Below are 14780 nucleotides of genomic sequence, written 5' to 3'. Positions count from 1 at the left end.
AGACCAAAGACTAATCAAAATGAGCTCGATTTTTTTTTTTTTTCTCTTTTTTCAATCTTAAAGCACCTCTAATTCTGGAAGATGACCGGTATAACTTTTTCTAATTATGTTGGTTGATTTATCATATACAACGACATGCTTTCTGATTTCATTTTGCAAGAATCGGATTGCTATTTTCAATTCTCCATCAACAACTTTATGCAATTGTCCCATTTACTCTCGACTCTTTGACGTTATCCCATCGTAATGTTGCGTTTCTGAAAGTTTGATTCAATGGGTTTTCGTCACAATTCCAACTTAACAATCTCGCACTGCATAGGATTTAAAGGCTACGTTTTTAATGAGGATAAAAAAATGGAAGGAAAAAGCTTAATGAAGGCATAATGGATATTTATGGCTACGTTCTTATTTCCATAATGAATCTATCCTCATATGCACCAAAAGAGAACAAATTAGACTCGAAACTTTTACAGTCCCAGTAATTTCCGGCTCCCACCCGCAAGATAGACCGCGAGTGGTCTCTAAAGACGCTAAAGACGTGAATTCGCTCTCTTCTTCTTCTTCTTCTTCTCCGTCGTCCTCAGCCGTGTCCCCTTCTTCTGAGTGTCCCACGCGATGGCGGCTCTGTGTCCCCCCCACAGCCTCGCTCGAGCTCGGCTCGCTTGCCACTGCACGCTCTCCTCCTTCTCTCTTCCCAAGGCTCTCTTCTCCAATCGCCCTTTCCTCTCTTGTCCGGACGCTGCTCATGTCCCGTTCCGTCGCAAGCACGGTCGAAGCTTCGCGTTCTTCCGCCCCCGTCGGTTCTCCGTCTCCGTCTCCGCCGCTTCGGCTTCTCCAGGTACTGATGCCGTGCATTTGAACCATCGTCAGTTGGAAATTCTGTTGGACACGTGCCTGGCCAGTTTCGGGATTTTGAAAAATCGGCTTGTAGCTTTTCATGGCTGATGTTGATCTTTTTTCATTTTTTTTAACCTGGTAATTTTGAGGTGTTACTCTGCTTTGGTACCGAGAAATTGGATAAAACCGTGATGTTCCCTGTGAACAGAATCTGTATTGGCTGAATTTGGTGGTTCTTTACATCGAATTATCCAGGAATTCTTAGAGATTTGGAATAGAAGTGTCATGTTATGTGTAGCTTCTTTTCTTCATCAAATTGCAGTAGTCTCATTTTCATGGTTCTTTCAGTCCCCTTTAGCAGCATTTCCGTGTTCTTCCCCCACTCTCCCCTCCACTTGGTAAGTAGCAGTGTACTGTTCTCATTTGCTCCTAGTCTGACATGGTTTACCGCTGATTATCTTTTCAGGAAATTTCCAACTGAAAAATTTTAATGAAATCTTTCAATTTCTTATGGAACCAATCATTTATGAAATCATCAATGAATATGATTAGGGATGCTCTAAAGGACATGCAGTAACAAGTGGCTGCCGCTATTGTCTGTTACCTGATCATTGAGTGAAAGATTTCAGTTCATCTTAATGGGTTATGAGATGTATTGGGTTGTCTAAAAAATAGGCTAAGACCCAGTTCCTTAGCGATCCATAATCATTTTGTCTTAACGAACTAATTATTAGTTATAAAGTGCAGTTTTTATTGGTGGGGTGGAACATGAAATAGGGAAGTAGCAAATTTGAGAAGGAGATAAAGAAATGGAGGGTTTCTTGGATGTAATGTTACACAGAGGGACTTCTCCAGTCGAATGAGATATCGTTCTCTTTTTGGCTAAAGCAGCAAGGATTGCAATTGTCTACAGCAGTCTTACTGCTAAATGAGAATAGTAAAATTGTGTTGCTATTACTCTACATTAAATTGTACCCAAAAAAAAAAAAAATCTTTTGCCAGATGGTATGATTATACTTCTATGTCTTTTCATGTATTATAAGCGTGGAATGTGTAGGGTCAAAGTTCCACTAAAGGCTTTTGCAGTAGACCGTTGATTGTTTGTTACACTATGATTCCAAGCTTTTTCCTGTTTAAATAAAGCTACTGTAATAAGGCTTGGTCGTTGATGTACCAGTTTGGCTGGCATTAACTTAATAATTTCAGTGTTTTTATTTTAACTTAGGAAATGATAATGTCAAGCTAATGATGCAGTCATAGAAATATCTGGACTTTAAGATGATATGATCATTGAATCGTTGGCAGGATGGAATAATTACGTTGATGCAGTAAATGAGAAATATGATGTCATCGTAGTAGGAGGAGGACATGCAGGCTGCGAAGCTGCTCTTGCATCGGCGAGGTTAGGGGCAAAAACTCTCCTCCTGACACTGAACATTGATCGCATTGCATGGCAGGTTAGTGCTTTGTCTTTTATTGTTTCATACTTCAAACTGGGAAAGTTTCCTCATTGCATCAAATTACTTCCTATTAATGTCCACACTTTGCAGATAAGTTCTGCTTTTCATGCTCAAAAGGGTCAAAGGATTTCTAGTTTTTATGTGAACCAATTATAGATATCTCTTTGTCATGTGCAGTTTTACTAAACTAGAATTGAACTATGCATCTATGAATCCATCGTCCTTGGTTGGGATGATGTCTACCCCACTTCCTGTTGACTCCATAGTTGGCCTTGTGAGGCTTAATGAGCAGGGAACAAGAATCGAAAGAGAGTGCTCAGTTATCAATATTTCACTGTTTTGGCAAGTGTTTCAATGATTTGTCAAGCATTTCGTCTAGAAGATATTCTGATACCAGTTTTTTTCCAGCCATGCAATCCTGCTGTTGGTGGCCCCGCTAAATCCCAATTGGTACATGAAGTGGATGCACTTGGGGGAGATATTGGCAAGGTTGCTGATAGGTAAGTTATAGTCATCATGGGGATTTGCGATAAATGTTTTCCAAGCATGAGGGAGAAAAAAAATCATTCTGAACTGCATTCTGATATTCTGACATTTGACGGAAAGTTCTGCATGCAAGGTAATGGATTATGGGTTAGTGGGGTTCTCAGCCAGCTGGCCTAGTTGCCACTGCAGATACTGCATGCTAGCATCACATTCTCTCTCTCTCTCTCTCTCTCAACCAAACTATGACACTTTTCACTGTTGAACAAGTACAAGGAAGGCAATCTTGTGGATGTCAAGTTTCAACAATAAGCATGTCATTGCCTTGAGTAACAGGATCCATAATTCTGACTGCAACCTCCTTGGGAATAGTTGGGGATGAAAGGGGAACGATGAAAAAGATGAATCGAGATGCAATAGGAAAGTCACTTGAACTGTTTATAAAATCTTATGATTTCTACAATTCGTATGGCCGGACATCAAATTAATACTTGTTTGTCTTATTTCTTTCTTTCGTGTAGTGCCTACTCGAGAGTTACTTTCGTGTTCTATTCAATCTGCCCTTGTCCGAAATAGTAGACCATCTGTGTTCTATCTTCCTGACTAGCTATTTATTGTATCAAATTTCGTGCATGCAGATTAATTTTGATTGATTTTGAAGCCTTTCTCACTTTGTTCTTTGACGACTTTTACTTTCCATGTTATGCTTTAGGTGCTATTTGCAAAAGCGCATTCTCAACATGTCTAGAGGTCCTGCAGTTCGTGCATTGCGTGCTCAGACTGATAAAAGGGAATATGCTCTCGAAATGAAAAAGATAGTGGAAAGGCAAGTCCCTTCTTTTCCTCTTCAGGTGCGCAATTACATACTTAATGACACGTAATATAGCGTTTTACTACAATTCAGAAGTAGCTTCATTTTACTCTTTTGAATTACTTGACAGGTTTTACTTATAATAGGACTTAATTTTCGATTTGAGAACTCAGATTTACATCTTCAAAGATTGCCTTGATTGATGTGTATAGCAATTAGGAGAATTAGCAGATACTGAGCCTTTGAAAGCTGACTTTGATCAATTACTGACTAATGTTTTACCTTCTTTGCTTTGAAAGTGTTTTTGGTCTTAGAATTAAGTTGGGGACAAGTGAAATCCTAATGGAAATTCCTCCATCAGCTGAAGCTGATTTGATTGGGTTGCGAAAGTTGAGATTCTTGCTGTTTGTGTTGGCTGCAAGGTTGGGGCCCTTCGTCTAAAATACTCAGGTTTCCCTTTGGGTGCCCTATTAGGAAATAAGGAAGTGTGGAATCATATCTTGAAAAGACTTGAGAAGTGTCTAAGTTGTTAGAAGAGAACTAATCTTTTGAAAGGAAAATTTTGTTTGGTTGTGTTTTTCTCTCTTTTTCCAGATTACAATTTGACTATCCCTATTCCTTGGCCTATAGCATTGGAGAGATTATGGGCTTGGGTGGCTAGATGATGAACATAAGTTTCATTTGGTCCACCGGTACACTAATTGCTCTCTTCATGGAATTGGTGTCATGGTCTTTGGAAGTGTCTGCATGTGGTTGTTACATTGAAATATGATGGAAAAGGATCGGATTCTTGTAGTGGATGAATTAGATTTGAAGAAGGTGATCCTGGCAAAGTTCGATTTTGGCACAACATTTGGTGGCGCTATCTCCCTCTTAAATCTTGCTCCCCTTCTCCCTGCATCTATGATCAGAGAATGCTTATTTCTCTGATATCTTATATTCACAAACTGGCAATGCTTGGTGGATTTTGTCGAACATTATCCCATATTGCTCGTCAATGGAGTTTTAATGGTCGTTATACACATGTTGTTTCCATCCACCCAATAGCTTAAGCTTTTGGGTGGAAATATTAGCACAATAGCAAAACCAAGTTTCCCCCCTAATTTAGTTCTTGTGTGGCTCCCAATTCATCAATTCCATGTGCCTTTATCAATCTGATATGCACATGAAAGGGGATTTAGAGGTTATCCCACATCGCTGGTCTTTGGGGTTTCAATGGGCCTTATATTCATATGGTCTCCATCCACCGAATAGCTTAAGTTTTTTGGTTGGAGTTTGTAACATAATCCTATTGTTTGTAGGAATTCTTGTGATCAAGAGCCGAATTTGAACCAAGGTAGACATATTGTCAATGAATCTACAGTCCGTCCTCATTAACCGCGCGGGTATCGACCCAGGAAGAATCAATTCTAGGCTTATTGATAATCCATGATCAACTTCCTTTCATAGTACCCTACCCCCAGGGAAATTCGAATCCCTGCTGCCTCCTTGAAAGAGAGATGTCCTGCACCAGCGTAGACATATTGTCAATGAATTTACAGTCCATCCTCATTACCCGCTCGGGTATCGACCCAGGAAGAATCAATTCTAGGCTTATTGATAATCCATGATCAACTTCCTTGCGTAGTACCTTACCCCCAGGGGAAGTCGAATCCCTGCTGCCTCCTTGAAAGAGAGATGTCCTGAACCACTAGATGATGGGGGCATACTTGCCCCGACCGCCAATGGTATTTCATGACTAATCGATTGAGCAGTGGCTCGTAGACCACCTAAAAAGGAATAATTATTATTTGGTCAGGATAGAACACCAAATAACTTAATAGGTACTGTACGAAGTATTTGAAATACGGGAACGAAATACCATTCGGGTGATGCACTGGAGTACGGATGTGCACCATGCACCTGAATTGGAAGGTTTCCTTTTTAATTTAACAGAGATGTTTTCATCCACTTAACGGATAACTATTTGCTACCAATGAGGAATTTTTTCTCATTGGAAACCATAAATCCACATGAAAGAGTAGATTCACAATTCGTAGTACTACAACTCTATACCAGTTACATCGTCTCCTTTTTGTCTCCCTGTTCTTCTATGTTTCTAATATAATCTTTACTTAATATACAACTCAAAAAGATCTTTTATTGTGTATGTGTACATGTGCAATCAGGTGGTGACATGTGCTTGTCCTAAAAGTTTCAACTTGTGAAGTTGTTGCTCACAAACTTTTCATTTTGGCAAATAGGTAGATAATACTTCTTACAATTTTCAGAATGCATATACTTGTAGCATCTAATTTAATTAGCTAAAGTTAAGATGTTTGAGTTTGGTTTAAGCATGGTTGCTATTGTCATGGGACATTCTACATCACTCTTCTTGTCGTTGACTGATTTTATGAATTTTTTCAGCACTTCAAATCTTTCTATTAGAGAGGCAATGGTGACGGATATCTTGCTTGGAAAGAACGACAATGTGGAAGGTGTACGTACATTTTTTGGGATGAATTTTTATGCACCCTCTATAGTCCTCACCACTGGAACTTTCATGAGTGGTAAAATTTGGGTTGGTAGAACATCTATGTCTGCGGGAAGAGCTGGTGAATCAGCTTCACATGGTCTGACCGAGAATTTGCAGCGTCTTGGATTTGAAACTGATAGACTAAAAACTGGAACTCCAGCGCGCGTGGACTCTCGTACTGTAGATTTTTCTGGACTGGAACCCCAGCATGGAGATGAAGAGGTATTTCATTCCTTGTCCTCTATTGGTTTTAGATATCAAATAATGTACACTCGTTGTGTTACTTGGTTTTAGATATCAAATAACGTATACTCATTGCTAGTAAAGCACAGTTCTTGCTATGGCATACATCTTCAGTGTGGCATGCATAATAACAAAAGACTGATGTTAGTCTCTTATTAGTTACTATTCAGCAGCTTTGGGATGTTCCTTAACCTGAGTTGAGTTCATCTCTGAAATTGCTGGCTAATATATAAAATAACTCAATACTGCAATGGTGCAGAGTTTTATTCAAAAGAATAACAAAAATAGTTTCCTTCTTTTCCCATGCATTTGTTGGCTTTTATCATCTGTACTCTAATATTGTACTTCATTGTGGACTAAACACTAGCAGATCAGCTGGTTCAGCTTTGACCCTGAATTTCATATTGAAAGAGAACAAATGTGCTGCTATCTTACGCGAACAACAAAGAGCACGCACCAGCTAATCATAGAGAATTTGCATGAAACCCCTACTTATGGTGGATGGGTCGAAGCTAAAGGACCTAGATATTGCCCTTCAATTGAAGATAAGGTAAGACAAGGTACATTTTGCTGTTCCTTGCCCTCCTTGTTATTTGATAGTTTGATTTTCCTGCCTGCTCTTTGATGGGTAGCCTAGTTGCATAATCATGGAGTACATTTTTAACCAAAATAAACCCTACAGTGCACTTCGCCAGTGTCTAAGCCTTGGTAACATCTAGCAGGCTAGCTAGCCCCTTTAGTATGCTTACGGTATGTGTTCTCTTTGAGTTTTGCTTACATTTCAGTCTGGCAATTCCATTCTTTTCTTGTTGAGAGTATACTTCTGATAGAGGCTCTTGGATTTGGATGCCTCTACCTTTGCATTTTTTCCAGTAGCAAAATATATGAGGCATTTTCTCTGAAAGTAGTACTAACCCAGTGCAGATCAATTTTATATGTGATTTGGTGCACATCTTTGGAAAAATAGGAGGTTTTGAAGCATTAGATTACTGGTTGATGGACATCTTTCTGGATTCCTTCAAATGTTCAGCATGTCACTCTCGTAGATTCCTTACTCCTCCAAATTGTTTCTTCTTGTGCCTTTTGCCACTTATGTGTCCTTTTCTGTTCATGGTGATTTTTTATCAGAAAATATGGTGATTTATTTTGATAAAATGGGCCTTGATCTTCTATGCAAACTAGGTGCTATCATTTAATAAGAATATTGTCTTCAACTTATATGCCAACACATTAGCCAAATTAAGCTGTTTTTGTATATGATGTTCACATGCAGAAATGTAACCTTTTTTGTTGTGTGATCACCTTCTCAGTTTTATGAGCATGGCATTTCTGTGTATTAAATGAGTTAATTCCATAGAATTTGTGTTGGGTTTCTTCTATGACTACGGTGTAATCTTCGGTCTATCGTTATGAAAGCCTAAGCCGTTTTCTGTACTTTCCTTCCACAGTTTCCTCTTCCAATTTCCTTTATTAAGAATTTGTAAGCCCTAACAATGCTTGTTGTTAGAAAGTCCAACCCAAAAGCTTAAGCTAATAGACGGAGAGAGACTACATGAATATAAAGAGCATTTAAGACCCCGTTGTTAAGCAATGTGGGACAATACTTCAACACCCCCTCTCACTTGCAAGCTGGATTATGAGTGGCACATGAAATTTTTGACTATGCACATTCCCGTGGAATTTTACCACGCACATTTGCGAAAGGGTTAGCACTGGCTGTGATACCATGTTAGAAAGTCCAACTCAAAAGCTTAAGCTAATAGGTAGAGGGAGACTACATGAATATAAAGAGCATATATGGGACAATACTTCAACACTTGTAAACTGACAAAGTTATATTCTAGTGAAGGATTAGCAATTTTTGAAGCGTTGTATGAACTTGGAACTGGTCCAGTTGTTAAAGTGGATCCTCTTTCTGCTTTTCACCTATCTTCTCTCATGCTTCATTGGTATCTTTATAGGGATTGCTTCTCTTAGCGTGATTCATCTCATGCTTTTTGTTATAGCAAGTTATGAACAGTAAAGTATACTTGTCATATCAGCCAAAAAGGCCCCTGTTTGTTCTTTATTCTGTGGTCTCTCTGTTTTACTCCTACTCTTTTATTAGTTAATTAATTATAAAACATTCATTTTAATTGCATTCTCACATTTCCTTGAAAGGCCTCTCTTTTAGATTTCAAAACATTCAGTAGGACGCTGATTTCAATGAGTGGAATGTGCGTAGTGTTCGCAATTGGTAGAATATTGACCTAGTGGCATTTCCTATGTGATATTAGGGCAATTTTTTTTTTTTTTAGAATATCCTTTTCTTTTGCAGATTGTTAGATTCAAAGATAAAGAGTCCCATCAAATTTTTCTAGAACCGGAGGGTCGTACTGTGCCGGAGCTCTATGTGCAGGTGGCTTTTTCATACTGTCTTTCTCCATAAAGCAGCGAAATTGATAGGATTGGCTTAGCTCAGATAATGTGCCTATTCTTTCGATGGATATCTTTTCCTTGGCTGGCTTTCTTTGAATTTTTAGTAATTGCAAGTGGCTCGACAGTTTTGCTGATTACAATCCTCTCTCTGTCGAGCATCCACTTGTAATCTGCAAAGAACATGGACTTATAGGATTGCCTTAATTTATGTTTGCATGGTACATCCTCGGGCAATCTGTGCATGTTCTATTACCCCCTTGTGTCACCGCGACTGTTCTTGATGCACCTTAAAAGCTTATCCCATCAGATCAGGGTGCATAGGAGATTTCCATGTGGTGACAGGAATTTGTGGGTTGAGGACACTAGGGGGGCATCATCTAACAATCTAATATTATCACCAGACGGAGGTGCACTAGGGATATGCATATGATGTGGCCTCCATGGGTGGAAGCCCTTAATGTTAAGTGGGCCGCCTCACTCAGAACTGTCTGATTTAATTTATTTATGATGTGGTAGTATATGGCAGTGAATTTCTGTCCCTTCTACACACATCAGGAACTTGTGTCATGCTTTAGCTTGGGAAGATATGATTGTTTTTTTTTTTTTTTTGGTAAGTTAAGGGAAGATATGATTGTTTGATTTCACTTGTACCAAGAAAGCTTTGGTTAGTTTCAGCCGAAAAACGGACAAGGCTATACTTTCACCCTTTTAGATAATCAATGCTGATATACATGGGATAGATCTTATGGTCTTAAGTGAAATAATAGCTGGACGGAAAGTAATTCGAGTATCTAGTATTCTCAAATCTGTTGTCCCCCTCTGCTCCTGTGATTGTTTTACTTGTATCTCTTATTTAAAGAGAGAACGACGATGATGAGGACAAAGACTTTCTCTGACAGGGATTCTCGACTGGTTTACCAGAGCAGCTGCAATTGCCTCTCCTGAGAACTTTACCTGGACTTGAGAATTGTTCGATGCTAAGGCCAGCTTATGCTGTAGAATATGATTACTTACCTGCTCATCAATGTTCTAGGTCTCTGATGACCAAAAATATCGAGGGACTTTTCTTTTCTGGTCAAATAAATGGAACGACGGGCTATGAAGAAGCTGCTGCACAGGTGATTGCCTTTTCAACACTAAGTCTTACTCCTTATTTTTTCCTTTTTTTTTCACCAAGTCTTACTCTAAAAAATACTCAATTGTCATGGTCTACGGTTGAGTACTTGCATGCTGGGTTTAGTGGGTTTAACAACTTTTGCTATCCGTCTCTAGTCTCTTATTACCTGATATTTGGCTGCATTTTTGATAGTCCTGGATAATATTTAGCTAGATTTTTCGTAACTTTATTTCGTCAAATTTTCAGGGTATCATATCCGGAATCAATGCTGCTAGATTGTCAGATGGGAAGCCCCTCATTGTGCTTGAGCGAGAAAGCAGTTACATAGGGACCTTAATCGATGATCTTGTCACCAAAGACCTCAGAGAGCCATATCGAGTGCTGACGAGGTATATCATGTTGGTGTGATTAGTTTTTATTCATTTTTCTAATTTCTCCTATGACTTTTGGTATGAAATTTCGCCGGATAGCCTTTGTTACATTGAATGGCGTCACGGTTACAACTAAAATGAAAGTTCTTTAGCAAATATGCAACTTCTGAACTTGGCTTTTCCTAGTTTTCCTCGTTGAGCAGACTTTTACTGACACCGTTGAGTTTCGTCCTCAGTGTCTTACTAACCTGTTGGATTCATAGAATTTTGAAATTCGTTAGCAAGAAGTGAAAATTTTGAAAGGTAATGCTCGGTATATGCAATTTCATGCTTGTCTAGAAGGATCTTGCACCCAATGCATCACATCTCTGCTTGCAGGAATCTAATTTCGATTAGAGACGTTGAATGTGCACGGTTAAAATGACAATCATTTATTGACAAGTCTGTACATTACTTGGTGCTGGAAACTTTCCATTTAACCTGCCTATGCTGCTGTTGTATATAGATACCGTAAATTCGTTGTCCAACTTTTCTGTAGTTCTCACAATAGAGTTGGTAATATAAGTTTCTAGACAGGATTATATATCCCCATTTTTGTACTTATTTTATTGTCTATGTTTTGCCCCATTCAGCCGTTCAGAACACCGGTTGCTTCTTCGAGCAGATAATGCTGATAGTCGTCTCACTCCTTTGGCAAGAGAGATTGGGCTAATTGATGATAGACGCTGGAAACTTTACCAAGAGAAGCAAGCTCGAATTTCAGAGGAAAAAGAGCGGCTTAAATGTGTCAGAATATCAGGTACATGTTTTTCCCATGGGTAGTGTCTGTCTGTATGTCAGAATGAACAAAAGAGACTTAAGGATCCCAATACTTTTCCTTCAACATTGGAGCATCTTAATGCTTTGCTTGGGAGACGGACAAAAGAAAAGGTTGAAGTTTTTTTTTTTTGGGGGGGGGGGGGGGGGATTTCCATTCATTCCTCCTGAAAAACACAAATTTTACCCAAATTCCTATACCCTTTCCCGAACAAAGCATAAATTACATAGGAAGGGATACTTTTGCAAATTAACCCATGAACAGTGATCTGTTTGGTTCAATGGTGATGCACTATCATTGGCCACTGCATGTTGCATAATTTGTGTTCTGAATGTGACAACTAAATGGGAAAACACTAACCTTGGCTATAATATTGCAACCTCCAGTATGATGGTTAACACCATGATGATTGCTTTGCTTGTTTCTCTAATGCTATGTATGTGTAATTTGGGGAAAATGGAGGCGAAGAAAATTTGGGTGGAAAGTTTTCGAACATTTTGAATTCTTGTGAGTAGGGAGAAGAGAGAAAATTTAAACAAGTGGACATTTTCCTCTCCCACCTAGCTTCCAAACTTAGACCTGGCTGATTTGCTTCATGTGAGCATGCATGTAGAATGTGCTTGCATCTAAAAATTGATGGATGGAGTGCCTGCATAAAGGCACACACGCTATTTGTGGAGACGATAGGATGGGTCATGTAAGAATAGCTACCATGTAAACACTGATTGTGATTTTAATTTGGAAGCTAGTATTGGGTGATGGTTTTCATAGTGTGTAACTAATTTCTTAGTGCTATTTCCTATGTCACTATTTAAACCTGGTTTCTAGTACCATAGTGTATCCCTGTCTTTACATTTTGAACATTCACAAGTTCATGAGTTTGTGGATTTGTTAGAGTAATTAGCTAATAAACCACTCCTCCATCCAACTACTTAAGCTTTTAGAACAGTTGGTAGTGGTCTCACAAATTCTCACACGGTATCAGAGCAAGAGGCCTTGAGTTCAAATCTTTCCAAGCCCCTATTTGCTTCCCAAATGAAATATTTCCACGCTTAGTACTAGGCAAAAAGACTAGACTAAGCGTAAGGGGGAGTGTAAGAGTAATTAAATAATAAACCACCCTTTCATCTAATAACTTAAGTTTTTAGAACAGTTGGTAGTAGTCTCACAAAATCTCACAGGATTTATAGTAGGATGACTTTGTTTTCGCCTTCTAATTCTTACTTCCCAGGAGGAGACTTGGCAGCTGATGTTACCCGCTTGTCTGGTCAGCCTGTGAAGGATTTTTCAAATCTCTCGAGTCTTCTCAAGAAGCCACATATACAATACAAAGTCCTCGATGTGCATGGTTTTGGCAATAAAAACCTTTCCAGAATGGAGAAAGAATGCGTCGAGATTGATGTCAAATATGAAGGATTCATTTTGCGCCAAAAAAGTCAACTCCAACAGGTGGATAACCCTTGATATCTTATTTTTGGGCTTTAGTTGTTTCAATAGTTTTGGTTTATAGTTCATCTTTCCACCTAAACCTGCTTTGGGCCTTGTCATCGCTGAAAGTTGCGAATTGATGGGTGTTTAATCAAGAATGCTCTCTCTCTCATTTGGCTTGCAGATGGTTCATCAACAACGGAGACCCCTTCCTGACGACTTGGATTACTATGCTATGACTACTTTGTCTCTTGAAGCAAGGGAGAAACTCTCCAAGGTCCAATTTTTCTAGTTTATTATTTCAATTGACATCTTTATGGATTATCAAATGGAGCATATCATTACCATAGTACGGTCGGAGGTTTAGTATTTATACCAATTCACCTGGTGATGGAAGAAATGCCTGCTTGCAAGAGTATATGTTGTTGAGGTGGGCCAATGGAGACCTTGCAAGAGCACATTCAGTTTCTGGTTAGATTACTAAACCAATAAAATTGAAGAACTAGTCAATTAGACTGGATCTGCATTGTGATTTTAAACTAGCAACCTGTGCTCTTTTGGCTTATTCTCTGTGGAGTTCTCTCCTTTGTCTCTTGACATTTCCTTTATCTTATGTTGGGTTAGTTGCCAGAGCTGTCTTTGTGCTACATCAATTAGTTATTGCAGTTTATGAGTTACATATATACCAAATTGCTGTCACATAAAATTAGGTGAAAGAATCTTGACTATCAGTCATGTGATGTGCTCTAAATAGATATGCTTATATCAAAATTTGGGAAGAGGAGTGAACAGTTCTAGGGTGGTAGGTATCGAGTTTATCCTGGAACTACCCTATTAGGAGATTCTCAACTTTTGAGATCTGAAACCTATCATTTCACTTTGAATAAACTCCTAATAACTTGGAACTTCATGGTTCTACTGGTTTCAGGATATTGTATGTCATTTCCAACTTTTTTCAAAGGAAAATGATTATTGAACGAACAATGAGTAATTTTTTTTCCTATATCATTTTTATGCTGGCAGGTAAGGCCACAGACTATTGGACAAGCAAGCAGAGTGGGTGGAGTAAGCCCAGCTGATATTACTGCTCTTCTTATCATACTTGAATCTAACCGGAGGAGTGTTCAGGAACAGAGGAGACCGCAGTTGCTGTCTTCTGTCATGGATGAAAACGGGCAGGTCAAGTCTAAAGCTTCTATAGCGTAAGCTATTAGCTTCTGATGATATCTAGGAGCTGCTGCATATGGACCATGTCATGATGCAAGGCTGTCTTAAAAAAAACTTCATACCCATCTGCTTTGCCTGGGCACAACTTGAGCCATCAAGGAATTGGGAAACAGATGGAGCACGCAACGCTTTAGTCCTCATATCCTCTCATAACATCAGAAAGTTTCTTGGAGGCACAAGATCTGCAACATATCTGGAATACTGGAGCATCTATTATTAGCTGCCTGCATACAAAGTTGCTCTACGATCTGCTAAAAAGAAGGTAATTTGGAATGACGAGAAAGTACCATCATATCACAGCAATTTTGACAATGTTGAGGTGCCTTTTCCCTCTCTCTTCCAGTCATCATAGTCCTTCCTCATGATCGTAGTAATTTTCAGTTAGATGATTGAGGGTTTGTCCATGATCAAGTCCTTGTGTACTGCAACGCTATTATTCTGGCACGGCCAATATATTATATGTCCCTTTTTAGGTACCATTTCATAGTGCTCCAGTGAATTGTTATTGTGATTGCTCTGAACTGATAATTTGATGATTGAATTTGGAGGGAGATGGAGATATTTGGTCGAAGTTGCAAGTGCCTGCAGACCATTGAGTACATGTTGGCCCGATAAGAAACAATTGGAAAATCTAGCTGGTGTTCACCTCAGCCGGATGCAATCGGTACGTGCTCCCTAGAATGGAGGTTCGGCACCCTCACAATGCTCCAAATTGTTACGATGACTTCTTAGAAATTTCCTAATATTTGGAATGATTAAACAATTTCTAAAAACCAAAGTATTAATTGGATGTAATTTGAGACGCAGACGAAAGAGATTTCTTTAGGAGCTAGTACAAGAGGGTATTGAAAATAGAGGAAGCCAGTTTATGGTAGTTAGGCAGTAGCGTAAAGCAATCGGAACAAAGATGGAAAACCCTGATGCAGGAGTGGCGTGGCCGAGAATTTAGTCGTCGCCACATCAAGAAGCACCCTTAATAGATGGACATAAATTAACTTCAGGCATGGTGGTGTGTGCGCGTGTCGAGGATAAGACGTTCTCCAAGCACAACCG

The 14780-nt window shown here is 39.1% G+C and overlaps 1 protein-coding gene across 1 annotated transcript; it reads left to right on the top strand.

Moving 5' to 3' along the window:
- Window positions 1–469: 469 nt before the first annotated feature.
- Window positions 470–14298, top strand: LOC115750458 (tRNA uridine 5-carboxymethylaminomethyl modification enzyme MnmG). Its single transcript, XM_048272091.1, has 13 exons — window positions 470–838; window positions 2143–2294; window positions 2706–2797; window positions 3493–3606; window positions 5998–6328; window positions 6720–6899; window positions 8667–8747; window positions 9667–9885; window positions 10131–10273; window positions 10888–11054; window positions 12304–12521; window positions 12685–12777; window positions 13524–14298. Exons 1-13 carry the CDS (start codon window positions 616–618, stop codon window positions 13704–13706), a joined length of 2196 nt encoding a protein of 731 aa, XP_048128048.1. The 5' UTR covers window positions 470–615; the 3' UTR covers window positions 13707–14298.
- Window positions 14299–14780: the final 482 nt, after the last annotated feature.

This window comes from Rhodamnia argentea, chromosome 11 (assembly GCF_020921035.1).
Source record: "Rhodamnia argentea isolate NSW1041297 chromosome 11, ASM2092103v1, whole genome shotgun sequence".
In the NCBI taxonomy this organism is placed as follows: Eukaryota; Viridiplantae; Streptophyta; class Magnoliopsida; order Myrtales; family Myrtaceae; genus Rhodamnia; species Rhodamnia argentea.
Note: the sequence above shows the minus strand (reverse complement) of the source record. Positions and strands in the feature narration are given on the sequence as shown.

Excerpts from the sequence above, each read along its gene's own strand:
- LOC115750458 (XM_048272091.1), top strand. The coding sequence starts at position 616 with ATGGCGGCTCTGTGTCCCCCCCACAGCCTCGCTCGAGCTCGGCTCGCT. Across the intron at positions 6,329-6,719 it reads CCCAGCATGGAGATGAAGAG|ATCAGCTGGTTCAGCTTTGA; the intron begins GTATTTCATTCC and ends AAACACTAGCAG. Across the intron at positions 8,748-9,666 it reads TGCCGGAGCTCTATGTGCAG|GGATTCTCGACTGGTTTACC; the intron begins GTGGCTTTTTCA and ends TTTCTCTGACAG.